Source organism: Alexandromys fortis, unplaced genomic scaffold (assembly GCF_014885135.2).
Source record: "Alexandromys fortis isolate MF-2015 unplaced genomic scaffold, M_Fortis_MF-2015_v1.1 scaffold_24, whole genome shotgun sequence".
NCBI classification, from domain to species: domain Eukaryota; kingdom Metazoa; phylum Chordata; class Mammalia; order Rodentia; family Cricetidae; genus Alexandromys; species Alexandromys fortis.
In genome coordinates, this window is record NW_026067906.1 from 14782018 (window position 1) to 14795786 (window position 13769).

The window sequence follows — 13769 nt, forward strand, 5'->3', positions numbered from 1 at the left end:
CTGTAGACCAGGCCTCCCGAGTGCTGGGATTAAAGGCGTGCGCCACCATTGCCCGGCGTGATAGAGGTCTTTAGAGAGGAAATAAATCCCTTTAAAAAAAAACTATGAAAACAAACAGTGGAAAGAAATGAATAAAACAGTTCAAGACCTGAGTGTGGAAACAGAACTAATAAAGAAAACCTAACTGAGGGAAATCTGGAAATGAAAAATTTAGGAACTTGAACAGGAACCACAAAGGCAAGCCTCACCAACAGAATACAAGAGATGAAAGACAGAGTCTTAGGCACTGAAAACACAATAGAAAAACAGGTCACTCAAAGAAAATGTTAAATTTACAAAAGCTTCAGGCACAAAACATGCAGGAAATCTAGACACTATGAAAAGACCAAATCTAAAAATAATAGAAATGGGGGCAGACCTAGGTCAAAAGCAAAGAAAACATTTTATAAAAGAAAATTTCCCTAACTTAAAGAAAGATGCCTATCAAGGTACAAGAAGCATACAGAACACCGAATAGACCGAATCAGAAAACAAAGCCCCTCAGTCCATAATAATCAGAATACTAAATGGACAGAACAAAGAATATTAAAGGCAGACCTATTAGAATTAGGCTTCACTTCTCAAGAGACTCTAAAAGCCAGAAGAGCCCGCGCAGATGGGCTACAGACTTTAAGAGATCACAGATGCCTTTAAATCACTGCAGATGGAGAAAATAAAGACATTCCATGATAAGCTGACTCCACCTCCCAAGTGCTGCGACCACACGTACACAGCAGGATGCCCAGTTCCTCTACGGTGCTTTTTTGAGAGAAAAACTACATGCCCCAAAACTCAAAATTCTAAACTATATTTATACTATCTGGAGAAGACAGTCATGTTTAGTTTTCTAATTTCAAAGGTATAACTTTAACTTCTAGAAATTAGTTAAGTCTGACCTAAAGGGCAAATAAAATGAAGTAACTGATTTGCATCAGCTATAAATTTTATAAGTTTATAAATTTTATGAAGCCCCCATCTCTGGATTCTACATCCTCTAAACTCAACTCAGGAAGATTAAAAAATATTTAAAACAAGGAAGATGCATCTGTATTATGTAGACATTTTCCTTACTAGCCCATAAACAACATAGCATAGCTGCAATTCTATTGTAGAGATATTATAATAATGAATAGAAGATATGCACAGATTACATGCAAATTCTACACAGTGGAGTTTGTTTTGTTTTTGCTTTTTTCGAGACAGGGTTTCTCTGTAGCTTTGGAGCCTGTCCTGGAACTAGCTCTTGTAGATCAGGTTGGCCTCAAACTCAGAGATGCGCCTGCTGCTTCTGCATCCCAAGTGCTGGGATTAAAGGCATGTGCCACCACCACCCGGCTCCCTTTAAACCTGGACATCTCCAGGGTATCCATTTCCCATCATTATAAAGAGCATCCATATTTGATAAGACAGCACAGGAAAAAATTTATTTGTTTTCAGTACACATTCATTTTACATAAAAAAAAAAACAAGGTGATCGCAGTTTTAATTAAAAAGTACTTTGTTTTCTAAGTATTCTGCTCTCACATTCCCACAGTCAACCCCAAGCAGTCATAAAAGATACTACTATCTCCAACTTCATTCTATTCACAAACTGAAGGCACAAACTATTTGGCAACTGTCCTTGAAATCACATGCACACTACACCAAAAGAACATCAAGTGCTCTTAACTGCTGAACCATCACCCCAGCTCCTACCCCAGAAAGTCTATAACCAAACTCCTAGAGCTCCCTTTTGTTTATATTACGCTTTGAATAGATCAAATGAAGTATGTTTTAGGACATTTCAGATACTGTTAGAAATTCTGTCCTAATCCCAAGACAAAATTCACTCAACAATTGTTTATGAAACTTGTCCTCAACTCAAATATCAATTATCTAACACAATACCATTCGAGATACACTAATTTGACATACACTAAAGAATGATAGGAAAATGCTGTCTTCATTTACCTCATTAAGCTATTTTGTTTCTGTAAAAAGCAGGAAACCGGAGCGACAGTAAAGCAGTGCACTTCTAACATGCAAGTGCTTCTGGCAGAGTTCACTGGCATGGCTTGGCGTGACTGCATGTGCAGTGCAAAGTGCACACACTGTTCAGAATCACATAAAGCAACATCCACAAGCACTGCAGGAATATATCGGACTCATTACACATTTGATTTTTTAAATTATATATAAGCAAATAGCCCGAGGAGTCCCGCAAAGAACCTGTGATAACCTGAAGCTGGGGTGACAGCCAGCTGTGAGCTGCCCTTGGGTGCAGAACTGAACTCGGGTCCTCTTCAAGAGCAATATGCACTCACTAACCACTGAGCCATCCCTATAGACCCTCATATTTGACTCTGGGTTTTTAGTCATTCCATGTTCTGTAATGGTATATTTGTATTTTGAAAAATAAATCTTGCCTGAAGACCAAAGGCAAAACTAAAGCTAATAGATACTAGAGGTCAAGCAATGGTGATCCCAGGATTTGGGAGACAGAGTCAGATGGATCTCTGTGAGTTCAAAGCCACCCTGGGCTACACAAGATCAACACAGAAATAAATCTAAGTGGTGATGGCCTACACCTGTAATCCCAGTACTAGGAAGTCATGCACCCTTAATCCCAGCACTAGAGGGAATATAAAATGAGAGGAGAGAGACTGTCTGCTTAGTTTACCGTCACGCAGCCTTAATAGAAGTCAACACTTCTCCAGTGGCTTAGCTGCTTTGCTTTTCTGGTTTTCAGGTTTAACCCCAATTTCTGTCTTTGGGTTTTTATTATTCATGCTACAATGTTCAAAAATCTTCCTGCCACCTCTAAATTTAATTCCAAGATTCCACACAGTGTGGCGACCAAGTACTTATAAAGTCTGTGCTGCCCATAAGCCAGATCCCCAGCCCTTTCCACCTTCCTCTCGAAGTCGGAGCTCACTACATCACCAGATTTTCAGTTCTTGTCTACAGCCCAGGTGACCTGTGCTTCTCCTTCTCCTGCCTCAGCTTCCTGAGAAGCTGGGGTTACAGGCTTGTGCCACAGGCAGGGCTTCTGACAACACTGAAAAGATACAGTCTACTCAGAATAGTCTGACTGCTCCAAAGGTAGAAACAATGCATAAAGAAACTTAAAAAAAAAATAGTTTTCCACATCAGAAAAAGATTATCTCAGTTCTTCTAGACTCTCATTAATTCTTAAAATTTTGCTAAAATAAGGCTAAAGATTTCTCAGTTATGATCAAGAGCACCTGCTGCTCCTGTAGAGAATCAGAGTTCAGTTCCCAACACCCACACTGGGCAGCTCATAACTGAGCATGAGGGGATCCAACACCCTCCTCCAGCCTCCATGGGCACCCACATACAATTGCACATATGCACATATATACAAAAGTAAACTAAAATAAAGTTTTTAAAATAGGAGGGCAAGATGGTCAGCAGTGTGTCTACTGGAAGGGATGCAAGCAATGGCACTTGTGTTGAGGTCAAAATACACTTGGGAGTTCTTCCCTTACTGCACTCAAGAACCCAGGTTTCACTCCCAGTACCCACATTAAGGACTCACAACCAACTGTTAATTCCAGTTTTAGGGGATCTGATACTCTCTGGCCTCAAGCACCTGATGAATGTGGTACATAAAAACTCATTTAGGCATGTACATACACATAAAAACTAAAACAGATATTTAAAAAATAAATAATAACCAGGCATAGTAATATATCTCTTTAATCCCAGGACTCAGAATACAGAGATAGGCAGATCTTTTGAGTTCCAGGCCAGAAAGACTGTGAGAATGTGTCTAAAAAAATAAATATTTGCTAAAGCAGGGCTAGTAAGACACCTCAGCAGATAAAAGCACTTAGCTTTGGCTGTGCGGTGGTGGTGCACAACTTTAATTCTAGCATTCAGGAGGCAAAGGCAGGCAGATCACCGAGTTCAAGTACAGCCTGGTCTACATATCCAGTTCCAAGACAGCCAGGGCTTCACAGAGAAACCCAGTCTTGAAAAAAAAAAAACAAAAAACAAAAAAAAACAAAAGAAAAGCTCCAACAACCTGAGTTGAAGCCCCAGATACCATGATGGAGAGAGCTGACTGCCCAGAGTTGTCCTCTGGCCTCCATCCATACACGTGCTACGGCATGTGCACATTTAGAGTATTCGTTTAGATGCCCAAGCAGATGAGTGCATATATAAAACTTCTAATGATTTTCTACTAACAGTAATAGCAAAGGAACTAAAATAATTAAAATAACTCTGAAGCCAGGCATTGTATCACATGCCTATAATTCCAGCACTTGGGAGGCTGAAGCAGAGAAGGGCAGCATTCAAGGTCACCCTTAGTCAACAAATGCAAGGCCAAGTCTGGTTTTCGAGCTGCTGCTGTTTCAATATGTTGAGGAAGATAATGACAATGATAATTAAATAAACAAATAAAAGGGGCTATAGCAATGTTTTATAACAAATTTGCTGACCTTAATCTAACAACAAACGTTAAAATTAAAGAGCAAAACCGAGACAACACAGATAGATTCAACTTGGCAGACAGAAATAGATGCACTTTTGCATTACTGAATTTAAACCCATGCTCCAACAAAGCTGAAGAGAACATGCACAGCACAGTAGCGGGCGGGCTTTTATAGTTTCTATACTGATGTGAAACTGAGCTATTTATATTGCCACCAACCACTTTCAAAAACTAAAGATAAATGGAAAGCATTCAACTAAAATACTCATTAGTAAGATTAAGGTAAAATTCTTGCCCTAATCTCTCCAAATCTGGAAACTTGATAGCTACTGCATAACAGCCACTTTAACAACTATGTGAATTTTATAAAGTAATGTATAATCAAAAGGACTTCAAGGGGCTGGAGAGATGGCTCAGTGGTTAAGAGCACTGACTGCTCTTCCAGAGGACCCGGGTTCAATTCCCAGCACCCACATGGCAACTCACAACTAACTATCTGAGGACCCAGTTGCAGGGGATCTGACACCTTTTACATCAATGCACATAAAATAAAGTTAAGTAAACCATAAAAAATACTTTTAAAAAAAAGAACTTCAAAAATTTAGTTTATTTAAAAGCTATTTGGCTTACAGAAAACAATTTAAGCTTTTAGTTACAGAAAATATCCCCAAGGAAAGCCACCACGATGAGCTGCGCTCAACAACTAAACATCTAAGCACCTAATTGCTACGTGCACATCCATAGTCACATGCATCTTAAATTGTTATGCTCTGCATAAAGCTGCTCTCCATGTACTGCCAACTACTCCATCAGCCATCCGACCCATCATCATCTGGAAAGCCTTCTACCAGTCTAACTCCATATACTATCATCTGCCAGCCTTTCTGTGACCCTGGCCCTCACCTTATCTGGAGGCCTTTGCTCACGTCCACTCTTCCATCTAGTCATCCTCTAACTATCCTTGTAAGGTGTGTAATAGACAGCTCAACAATTCACCTGATACACCTGATTAAATCACAACAGTCTAAATTCCTTGGGACTCCACCCGTCACCTCTATGGTGACATTACCCCTCCTGACACAATCTTTCGCCTGCCCCTATCCTGAGTCTACCTGTTCCCTGAAAGCTAGTGTTTTCCTATGTGACCATCAGCCCTCCTCTCCACAAACAGTGTCTGCCAATCCTCCAGAGAGCACAAGCCCGTCAGCCTCTTCTACCACGGCCCGCTCCACCTCCTCTCATTCACAAGTGCCCGAACTTCAGTTTCTGGGATGAGGAGACATTTTCAGTTGTTTCTCCAGTTCCAGCGAAGAACTTAGGATCTGAAGTTTATCCTGAGCGACAAGCCCTGGGGAGATGTGAAACAGCATCAACTAAGTCAGTCATGGCAGAAATGAGGAAAGGTGGGCGGCTGACAGTCAAAATGATAGGACTTTGTGACTTAATTTTGGAGTGACAGGCAATCAGGGATACAGCTGGGACACTGAGAGGTTATTTCCTGAGGAACAGCTGGAAACTGAGTGAACCGATGAGGTCAGCTGTGGAAGAAATGTGCAGCAATTCTCAATGAAAGGCAGGTCTGCGGCTTCCTAAGGACATTAGTGTAGAAAAGTCAGCCATGAGAGAAAAAAAAAGTAAGTTATTGACCTGAGGAGTTACCAAATGACTCAATGAATGGCTCCTATTAAATTAGCAATTACATATATATTACAGTACAGAAAGGAAAAGCACAAAAAGCGGGGTAACCAGTTCAATCCCAGGGACTCCCACGTGGGACACAACTCCTGTAAGTTGTGACTCCTGACAATTGTTATCTGACCCACACACACACGCTGTATCATGCCCCATATACACAATAAGAAAATGTGACTAAAAACTTTTAAACAATACAGTCTAAAGCCCAGTGTGAGAAACAATAGTAATTCCAGCACTGAGAGGTGAAAGTAGGCTAGCCTTGGGCTCCATAATAAGTTCAAGACCAGATGTACTATGAGATCATGGGTCAATAAACCAAGGAGATAAAACAAAGCAAAATCTATGTTTAATCACCCTTATACAAAGAACCGAACATAACAAATAACTGATATTCAAATGTTTGCTAAAACAAAGAATATCATAAAAAAAGTAAAGGGCATATTTCTATAAGGCCCTAGTTAACTATCACAGTATACGATTTCATCTAAGGAAAATAAAAGTCTCCAGGAAAATCTCCTAGATCCTAAGAATATTCTTGTTGCAGTGCTGGGAGAGTGCCCAGTATACACAAAGCAAAGGATTCTGTCCCCAGAACCAAGTAAACATGGTTTGTTGGGGTGTGCCTATAATTCCAGAATTTGGGATGTTAAGATAGGGAAATCAAATCTTCAAAGACACCCTCAGCTACCTAAGCAAGTTCAAGCCCACCTAAACTAAAACAGATCACACCTCAAAAAAAATTATTCAGCAAAAGGGAAACCATGCCTGGTACTGGAAACCTAGCCAACTACCCATGGCTAGTAAGGTCATTTTATTAAATGGACATATCCCTACCAACAATCTATATCTGTCTTTATATCTGCTGTTAAGTGCAGTCTTCACCTCTCATCAAGGAAACTTTTCTTTGTAACAGACAAGAGACCATTATAGAAACTACAACCAACCAAAACGCAGAATGTGGAACTCAGTCCCCATGGATACATCTACAAAACACTCCCACACCTATGTCTCGGGAATCATTTTTGAAGAGGGTACAGGAAGACTGTGTGAGACTGTATTTCCTAGGAGGGTCAGAAAGTACATGCTCATCAAGTCTCTCCAGCGTGACTGCCCAAACATGAGCTAAACAAGGACAACAACAGACATGTTAAAGTGGATGGAGGGAAGCTTGCAGGTCTCCACTCTACCCAAAACTACAAGCAACTAATGAATGCTGAGAGCAGGTGGAGTCTTTCCCAGAGACCAGCACATCAACTGCTCATTTAACACCAAATAATCAGCCCAGAAAACAGACACATACAAGATCCCAAAACTTTCAAGTTACTTTCTTTTCATTTCTTTCATTCCACTACTTCAGTTGTGTGTGTCTGTTAAAATAGAAGCAGAATGGTTGCTACAGTGTTTCTCTTATCTCAGTATCCACAGGAACACATCACCCGCCCTATTTGGTCCCCTTTTTAAAAGGTGGCTCTGTAAATAAACAGCAAGGCAGATAAGCTAACTTCTAAGAACTATATCAAGGCTGTCGATCAAACTCAATCCCACCTTCAAAAATTGCAAGAAAAATGCAATATATTCAGGAATGAACCCATCCACATCGTGTTGTTTTTTTCTAAAAGTTGATAAAAGCAGAGTCATTCAAAAAGAGAAAACCCTCAACTGACAAGACTGTTCTATAAACAAGCCTGTGAGGTATTTTCTTGATTAATTACTGATGCAGAAGGGCCCAGCCCATTGTGCGTGGTGCTACCCAGGTGGACCTGGGACATATAGGAAAAGCAAGCTGAGCAAACCAGAGGAGCAAGCAATGTTCTATGGTCTCTGCTTCAGTTCCTGCCCTGACTTCCTGTAGTGCTGGACTGTGACCTGGGAGCTGTAAGATAAACTAAGCTCTGTCCTCCTAGGTTGTTTTTGGCCATGGTGTCTCATCACAGCAACAGAAACCTAACTAAGACACACACAAACTGACCAATCATTTGAGAACTCAATGCACAATACTGGCACTCCACATTTACTGAATTACACACTGGCATGCATCACAGGATGTCTGCGGTTTGTCCTGCTTTGATTTCCTGTATCCAAAAGGATACAGGCACACTATGTAATCACATTTATATTACACAGTAAGAGTCACAGGAGACCAATGTAGTCTGGTCTCCAGAAACCAGTTTGTTTGATGGGGGTGGGGGGGCCTTTTATCCTAACACAGGTCCCAAATTCTTACAGTTGAACAGATTTCTCTCCACTTTGGCTGAAAGAAAACACAGCCAAACAGTAGTTCACTAAAGCTTAACCAAATAACAGCATTTAGTTCCCAACATTATATACTTTCCCCTTTATTTCATAAGGATATTATTTTCATATTTGTGTACTGACTTATATTTCTTTGCAGAAAATTGTCAGCACAGATAAATAACTATTCAAAACCAAATCTAACTTTACAATCTTGTAAAAAATCTGAAAGATGTTTCTTAACAATATTTAAACAACAGCTAATGTTTATTGAGCACATGCTAGATGCCAAGAACTACTGTGGACTTTCTGCAATACTAACTCATTGAATCCACCAACAACTCCAAGATGAAAGTATATTTATGACACTTTATGAAACTGGGTAACGGGCACAAGAAAGTGAAGGGGAAGCTTTGTTAACCAATTATCTTCAAGTGGTGGCACCAAGTTAGGGTGTGGCTTTCTGGGACCCAGAGAAAAAAATGGGCATAGGCCCAGGTGCTCTTTCTCTGTGGTTCCCAGGCAGCACAGCTGAGCTTGGACTTCTCGTTCCTGTTTCGTGAGTTTTTCCTTTATAATAACTAAATATATAATTGCTTTATCTTTTAGTTAGCCTGGTTATTTCCCGAATAGAGCTAATGTCTACAGGAAAGCTAAGTAATTTTCCCTAAGTCACACAACTATAAGCAGTTGAGCCAGGCTTGATCCTAAGCAATTGGGGCTATCTCAACCACAGCCACGGGATAATCACCATTAGTCATCATCAAATGTCTATGACCTTTTGGCCTGCACAGATGGCTCACGTCTTAAAGGTGAGGCTCACAACCAAAATGACAACATTGTCACTTTTTTTGTGTGTGTGGTTTTTCGAGACAGAGTTTCTCTGTAGCTTTGGAGCCTGTCTTGGGACTAACTGTTATAGACCAGGCTGGCCTCAAACTCCAGAGATCCGCCTGCCTCTGCCTTCCAAGTGCTGGGATTAAAGGTGTGCGCCACCACCGCCCGGCATTAACATTGTGACTTCTAAAACATGGTATTTTTCAATTTCTAAAACTATAAAGGATGAAAAAGAGATAATTGAAAATAAAGCTCACCCCATAACAAAAATATAAGTTCTGCCCTATCCAACCAACCGATTTCACGGAAACCGAGACAAAGAGTTAACACTTGCTCAGGATCTACTGCGAGTCTGGCCACATTCCAATATACTTAGTCATTAATCCCCAAAACCCTAACATAAAGTAGGTACTGTTTTACAGACAAGGGAGATTAACTTGGCTGAAGTAGTAAGTGGTTAGTTTCTGAAACAAATTTGGCTCCGCTCTAAGCTTTTAACCATCACCTTTCACTCCTACTCTGAATAAAAACAGTTAATTCCCTCATCATTTCCAGGACCTCAAAGCAAAGGAAACCAGGGTTACACAGTTACTCTACATGCTAGATGTCACCACTGAGACACGCGTTTAGAGCATTTGCTCTTTGATACAGGGCTTGTCCTTTATCACAACTGAATCTTTTATGACTATTTACATCCACAACTGTAATACTGAACTAAAGTCAAGGCTGAACTCTGGAAGAGATAGGAAAGAGATTCATAACTGACCTACTCACTTCTACCATATCCTCTCTGCCGGAACAAAAAGATGGCTAAGAGAAAGCAGAAGGCATGTGTCTTTTTATGGCAGGAGTCTCACCTGTTTTGATAAAATAAAAGACAATTTTGCACCCCTACTCCACAAAAATAAAAATCCAGTGCAGAATGCCTTGAAGTCTGCTTTATATGCAACTAGAAGAATGACGACACCAGAATGATTAAGACACAACAGAACTTACTAAGGGAAGGCTCCATACGTTCTGCATATGGGAGAAGAGCGTGCTTCGGTGTGGGAGGGCAGTTCCAGTGGAGTGATGGGAATGGACATTCAAATGTGGTCATGAAGCAAAATCACAAAATAGGAGCCATTCTTAAATTTTAAGAAGTTGATGAATGGTAACACGGCTGCAGCTGGTGGCGAGCACCATATGTTTCCAACTGCTTATCAAGGACTCTTTCAGAATCAATGAAAACTGGAAAAGAGAGGTGTAATTTCAATTGTAAAGATGCCTTGGAAAGTGCCAGATGGGACGCACCTCTAATCCCAGCACTCAGGAGGCAGAGGCAAGTGGATCTCCGTGAGTTCGAAACCAATCTGGTCTACAAAGTGATTTCCAGAACAGCAGGTGCTACAGAGAAAGCCTGTCTCAAAACAAACAAACAGGGAAAGTGCCATATTGGATCTGTCCAAATGAAAACACCAAAAGGAGAATCTAATTTGTAATGAGTTGAGACGATTAGCATTCACCTCAGATACAAAAAGCCTAAACCTGACAAGGATATAAATAATCCTAAAAGGATGTCCAATTTATTGTTTGAAAGAGCAAAAACATGTACATATATCCATTCCTGTTTGTTCAGCTGCGTATACTCCTAAGCACTCGACTACCAGACCCCTGGCAACACTTCCATTCTGCAGATAAAAGGAACAGACGGCTTAGGTATCCAGTTTTCCAAGGTCACAAATTCAGATCAACAGCGAAGGTAAGGCCGTCATTTGTTATTCCTCGGCCTAATCTGCTGTTCTCCAAACGTGGGTTAAATAATTCAAAACCGCGTTGAGCTGCAGCAAGGACCGCTGAAAGTGAAGGAACAGAGGAAGCTGTCTGCGACAAGTGAACAGTCCTTAGTGTTCTCTGAGTCATTACCAGTCGGTTAGGGACGTTTGCGAAATAACACTGCACCGGGAAACGCTGCCAGGTGCGTGTCATGAAGCAGATCACTCTAGATATGGAAGAGCTCGCTCTGAATGTAAACGGGCAACATATATTGAAAATAAAAATCTCCGCGCCTAATGCTAGCTCCCAACCCACCAGGAGAGTGTCACTGCCAAGCCTCTGCAAAACACCACGACAGACGCCCCCACAGCAACGCCCCGAAGACGTCTAGGAGATCAATGCTTTAACAAACGCTTTCCAAGCCAAGCCTGGGACGGTGTCAACCGTCAGTGTCCCCTCCACGAAAAACGCACCTCGCCGCTCACGCCATCAACCAGCTGGGTCATGGGCGAGCAGGACCCCGAGCTCTAAGAACACAGCTGCAGAGCTCCGGGTCAGCCAAGCCACGGTGGCGCCTGACGCTTTTACAAAAGGCTGGCGTCGGAAGAACTGGAGTCACCGAGGGGGACACACGGATTCAGCTGTCCCCCGAGGGGGTGATCGGAAGAAAAGCCACGGCGCTGCGCTCCGGGGCAGAGCGGGACAGCGGCTCCGAGGCCTGCGCGGCCTGGGAGCAGGAACTGTCTAACGCGGGGCTCGCCCAGCACCCGGGCGGAACAGCTGACACCACGCCCAGCCCTGTCGCAGTCACACACCCGCCGGCCCTGACGCCGACGCGGCCCGCTTTCCCCCTCGGCGGCCGCCCAGCAGCCGCAGGCCACCGGGCCAGGAGCTGCCGCGCCAGTCGGGGCCGTTACTCACCTTCCCGCTCACAACACCCGCCGCCGCCATGATTCCCCGCGCGTGCCTGCTGATGACGTAGCAGAACCTCACGTGTCTCCCGGACTCACAACAACATCCGCCCGATCTAAAAGGACATCCGGGCGGGAAGGGGCGGGGACTGGCGGGAACCGCGATTGGTGGCGGGAGAGGGCGGGGCGGGAGAGGCCTCCGGGCGCATGCGTGGTGAGGATGCTTAGAGGGTGGCCGGTGTGCTGCACTGCGCGTCTATATTTTGCCCCCCCCTTTTTTTTTTTTTCTTAAGCTGAAAGGTTGTTTAATAGAAGCTGACTGATGTTGAAGTTTGCTTGAGCGTGGCCCGTGTAACTTGAGGAACGCAGCATCTTTTTGGTGTGATGGAAGAAACGTCTTGTTCAGACCCAGGACACGCTGCCCCGGCTTTCTTGCCTTAAAACAAGTCACGGTAAAATTGAGATTGCGTTGAACTCCACCCCTCTATCTGAGGCACACTTTCCCCTTGATTTTAGCGGTTTCCAAACATGAGTCTTGTTGCTGCCAAGTCACGCATGACCTTAAGCATACAATTTTTTACAGGAACTGTGGTTACTATCACGCCCTCTATTGCTCTTTATCGCTCCAGAGTCCGAGGCACATACATAGTTTAGCTCAGTTTAGTGGTTATAATTTCAATTCACCCGAGCATCAACATGTTAAGGAGGAATTGTGCATATGGTGGTTGTAGGGATCTCCCCCACCGATCTGGAAACAGATCGGTAAAATATCAAGTCCTAAATCTAGCTCCTCAGTAATGCGAAAGGTCCGATTCTACGCTTGCAGAGCTCCGAGACTAATTCCGTGTTAACACTTCAAGAGTATTAGAGCAGGGATTCTCAACCTGTGGGTTGCAACCACATTGGGTGGTCGAACAACCCTTTTACACGGGTCTCCTAAGACAGAAAATATCCCATGTTTACAATATTCGAAACAGTAGCAAAATTACAGTTACGTAGTAGCAGTGAAAATAATTTTATGGTTGGGGGTCACCACAACGCGAGTAACGGTAGTAAAGGGTCACAGCATTGGGAAGCACTGAGTTAAAGGCCTTTGAGCCACTTGAGGTAAGTGGCAACCAAATGGAACAGCAGGAAGCGTGATTGGCAGGTTTCTTCGAATATCAGGAATCTAGTGGGTGAGGGAGGTGCCAGGATTTTCAGTGAGAATGCCTGCTTAGCCCTGTTAGGAATGCTGAACCCTAAGCCTCAGAAAGTCCAAGCAAGAGCCCTCTTGAACTATTCCTGTCTTACAGTATTACCTTCTCTCAGTTCTCCCCGTTCAGAACCAGTCGTTTAATTGTAACCTAAATCTGATGAACTCTAAATACACTACACTTTGTTATAAAATTCATTCTGAGTAGTAGACATGGTGACAACCTGGGATGCTGAGGTGAGGGGGTTGGTAGGAGTTCAAAGTGATCTTCTGTTACCTACTGAGTTAAAGGCCAGCCTGGGTAATGTAGCAAGACACTGTAAAATTGCCTCTGACTGTAACAGATTGGATCGGCTTGACTCATGGCTTCTGTCCTTGAGCCAATGGCTATAAGCCCCAGTATATGGTACTAATTGACAAAGTAGGAAATCATGTGGCCCCGCTCAAATCAAAATGTGATGAGCCAGGCATGGTGGTGCATACCTTTAACCCCAGAAGTAGGGAAATAAAGATAGGCGGATCTCTGTGAGTTCAAAGCTAACCTGATGTACATAGTGAGTTCCAGGCTGAAAGAAAGAAAAAATAATTTTTACATGTATGTAGAATGAAAGATTGGATAATTCCCCCAAGAAGAATCCAGGGACCACTTCAAAACAGGAGTTGATAG

General features: G+C 42.7%; 1 protein-coding gene across 3 annotated transcripts in view; it reads right to left on the bottom strand.

Annotated features, from left to right (window-relative positions):
- The window catches only part of Tbc1d15 (TBC1 domain family member 15), a 57100-nt gene extending 45066 nt beyond the window's left edge, over positions 1–12034 (bottom strand). The window contains exon 1 of one of the 3 annotated variants that reach the window (XM_050135495.1): positions 11918–12034. In XM_050135495.1, the coding sequence (XP_049991452.1) occupies positions 11918–11947 (30 nt within the window). In that variant the 5' untranslated portion in view covers positions 11948–12034. Of the gene's footprint in view, positions 1–11469; positions 11739–11917 lie in introns of those variants that run through there. The other 2 variants (XM_050135494.1, XM_050135496.1) reach the window with 2 other exon arrangements.
- Between the last annotated feature and the right edge of the window lie 1735 nt (positions 12035–13769).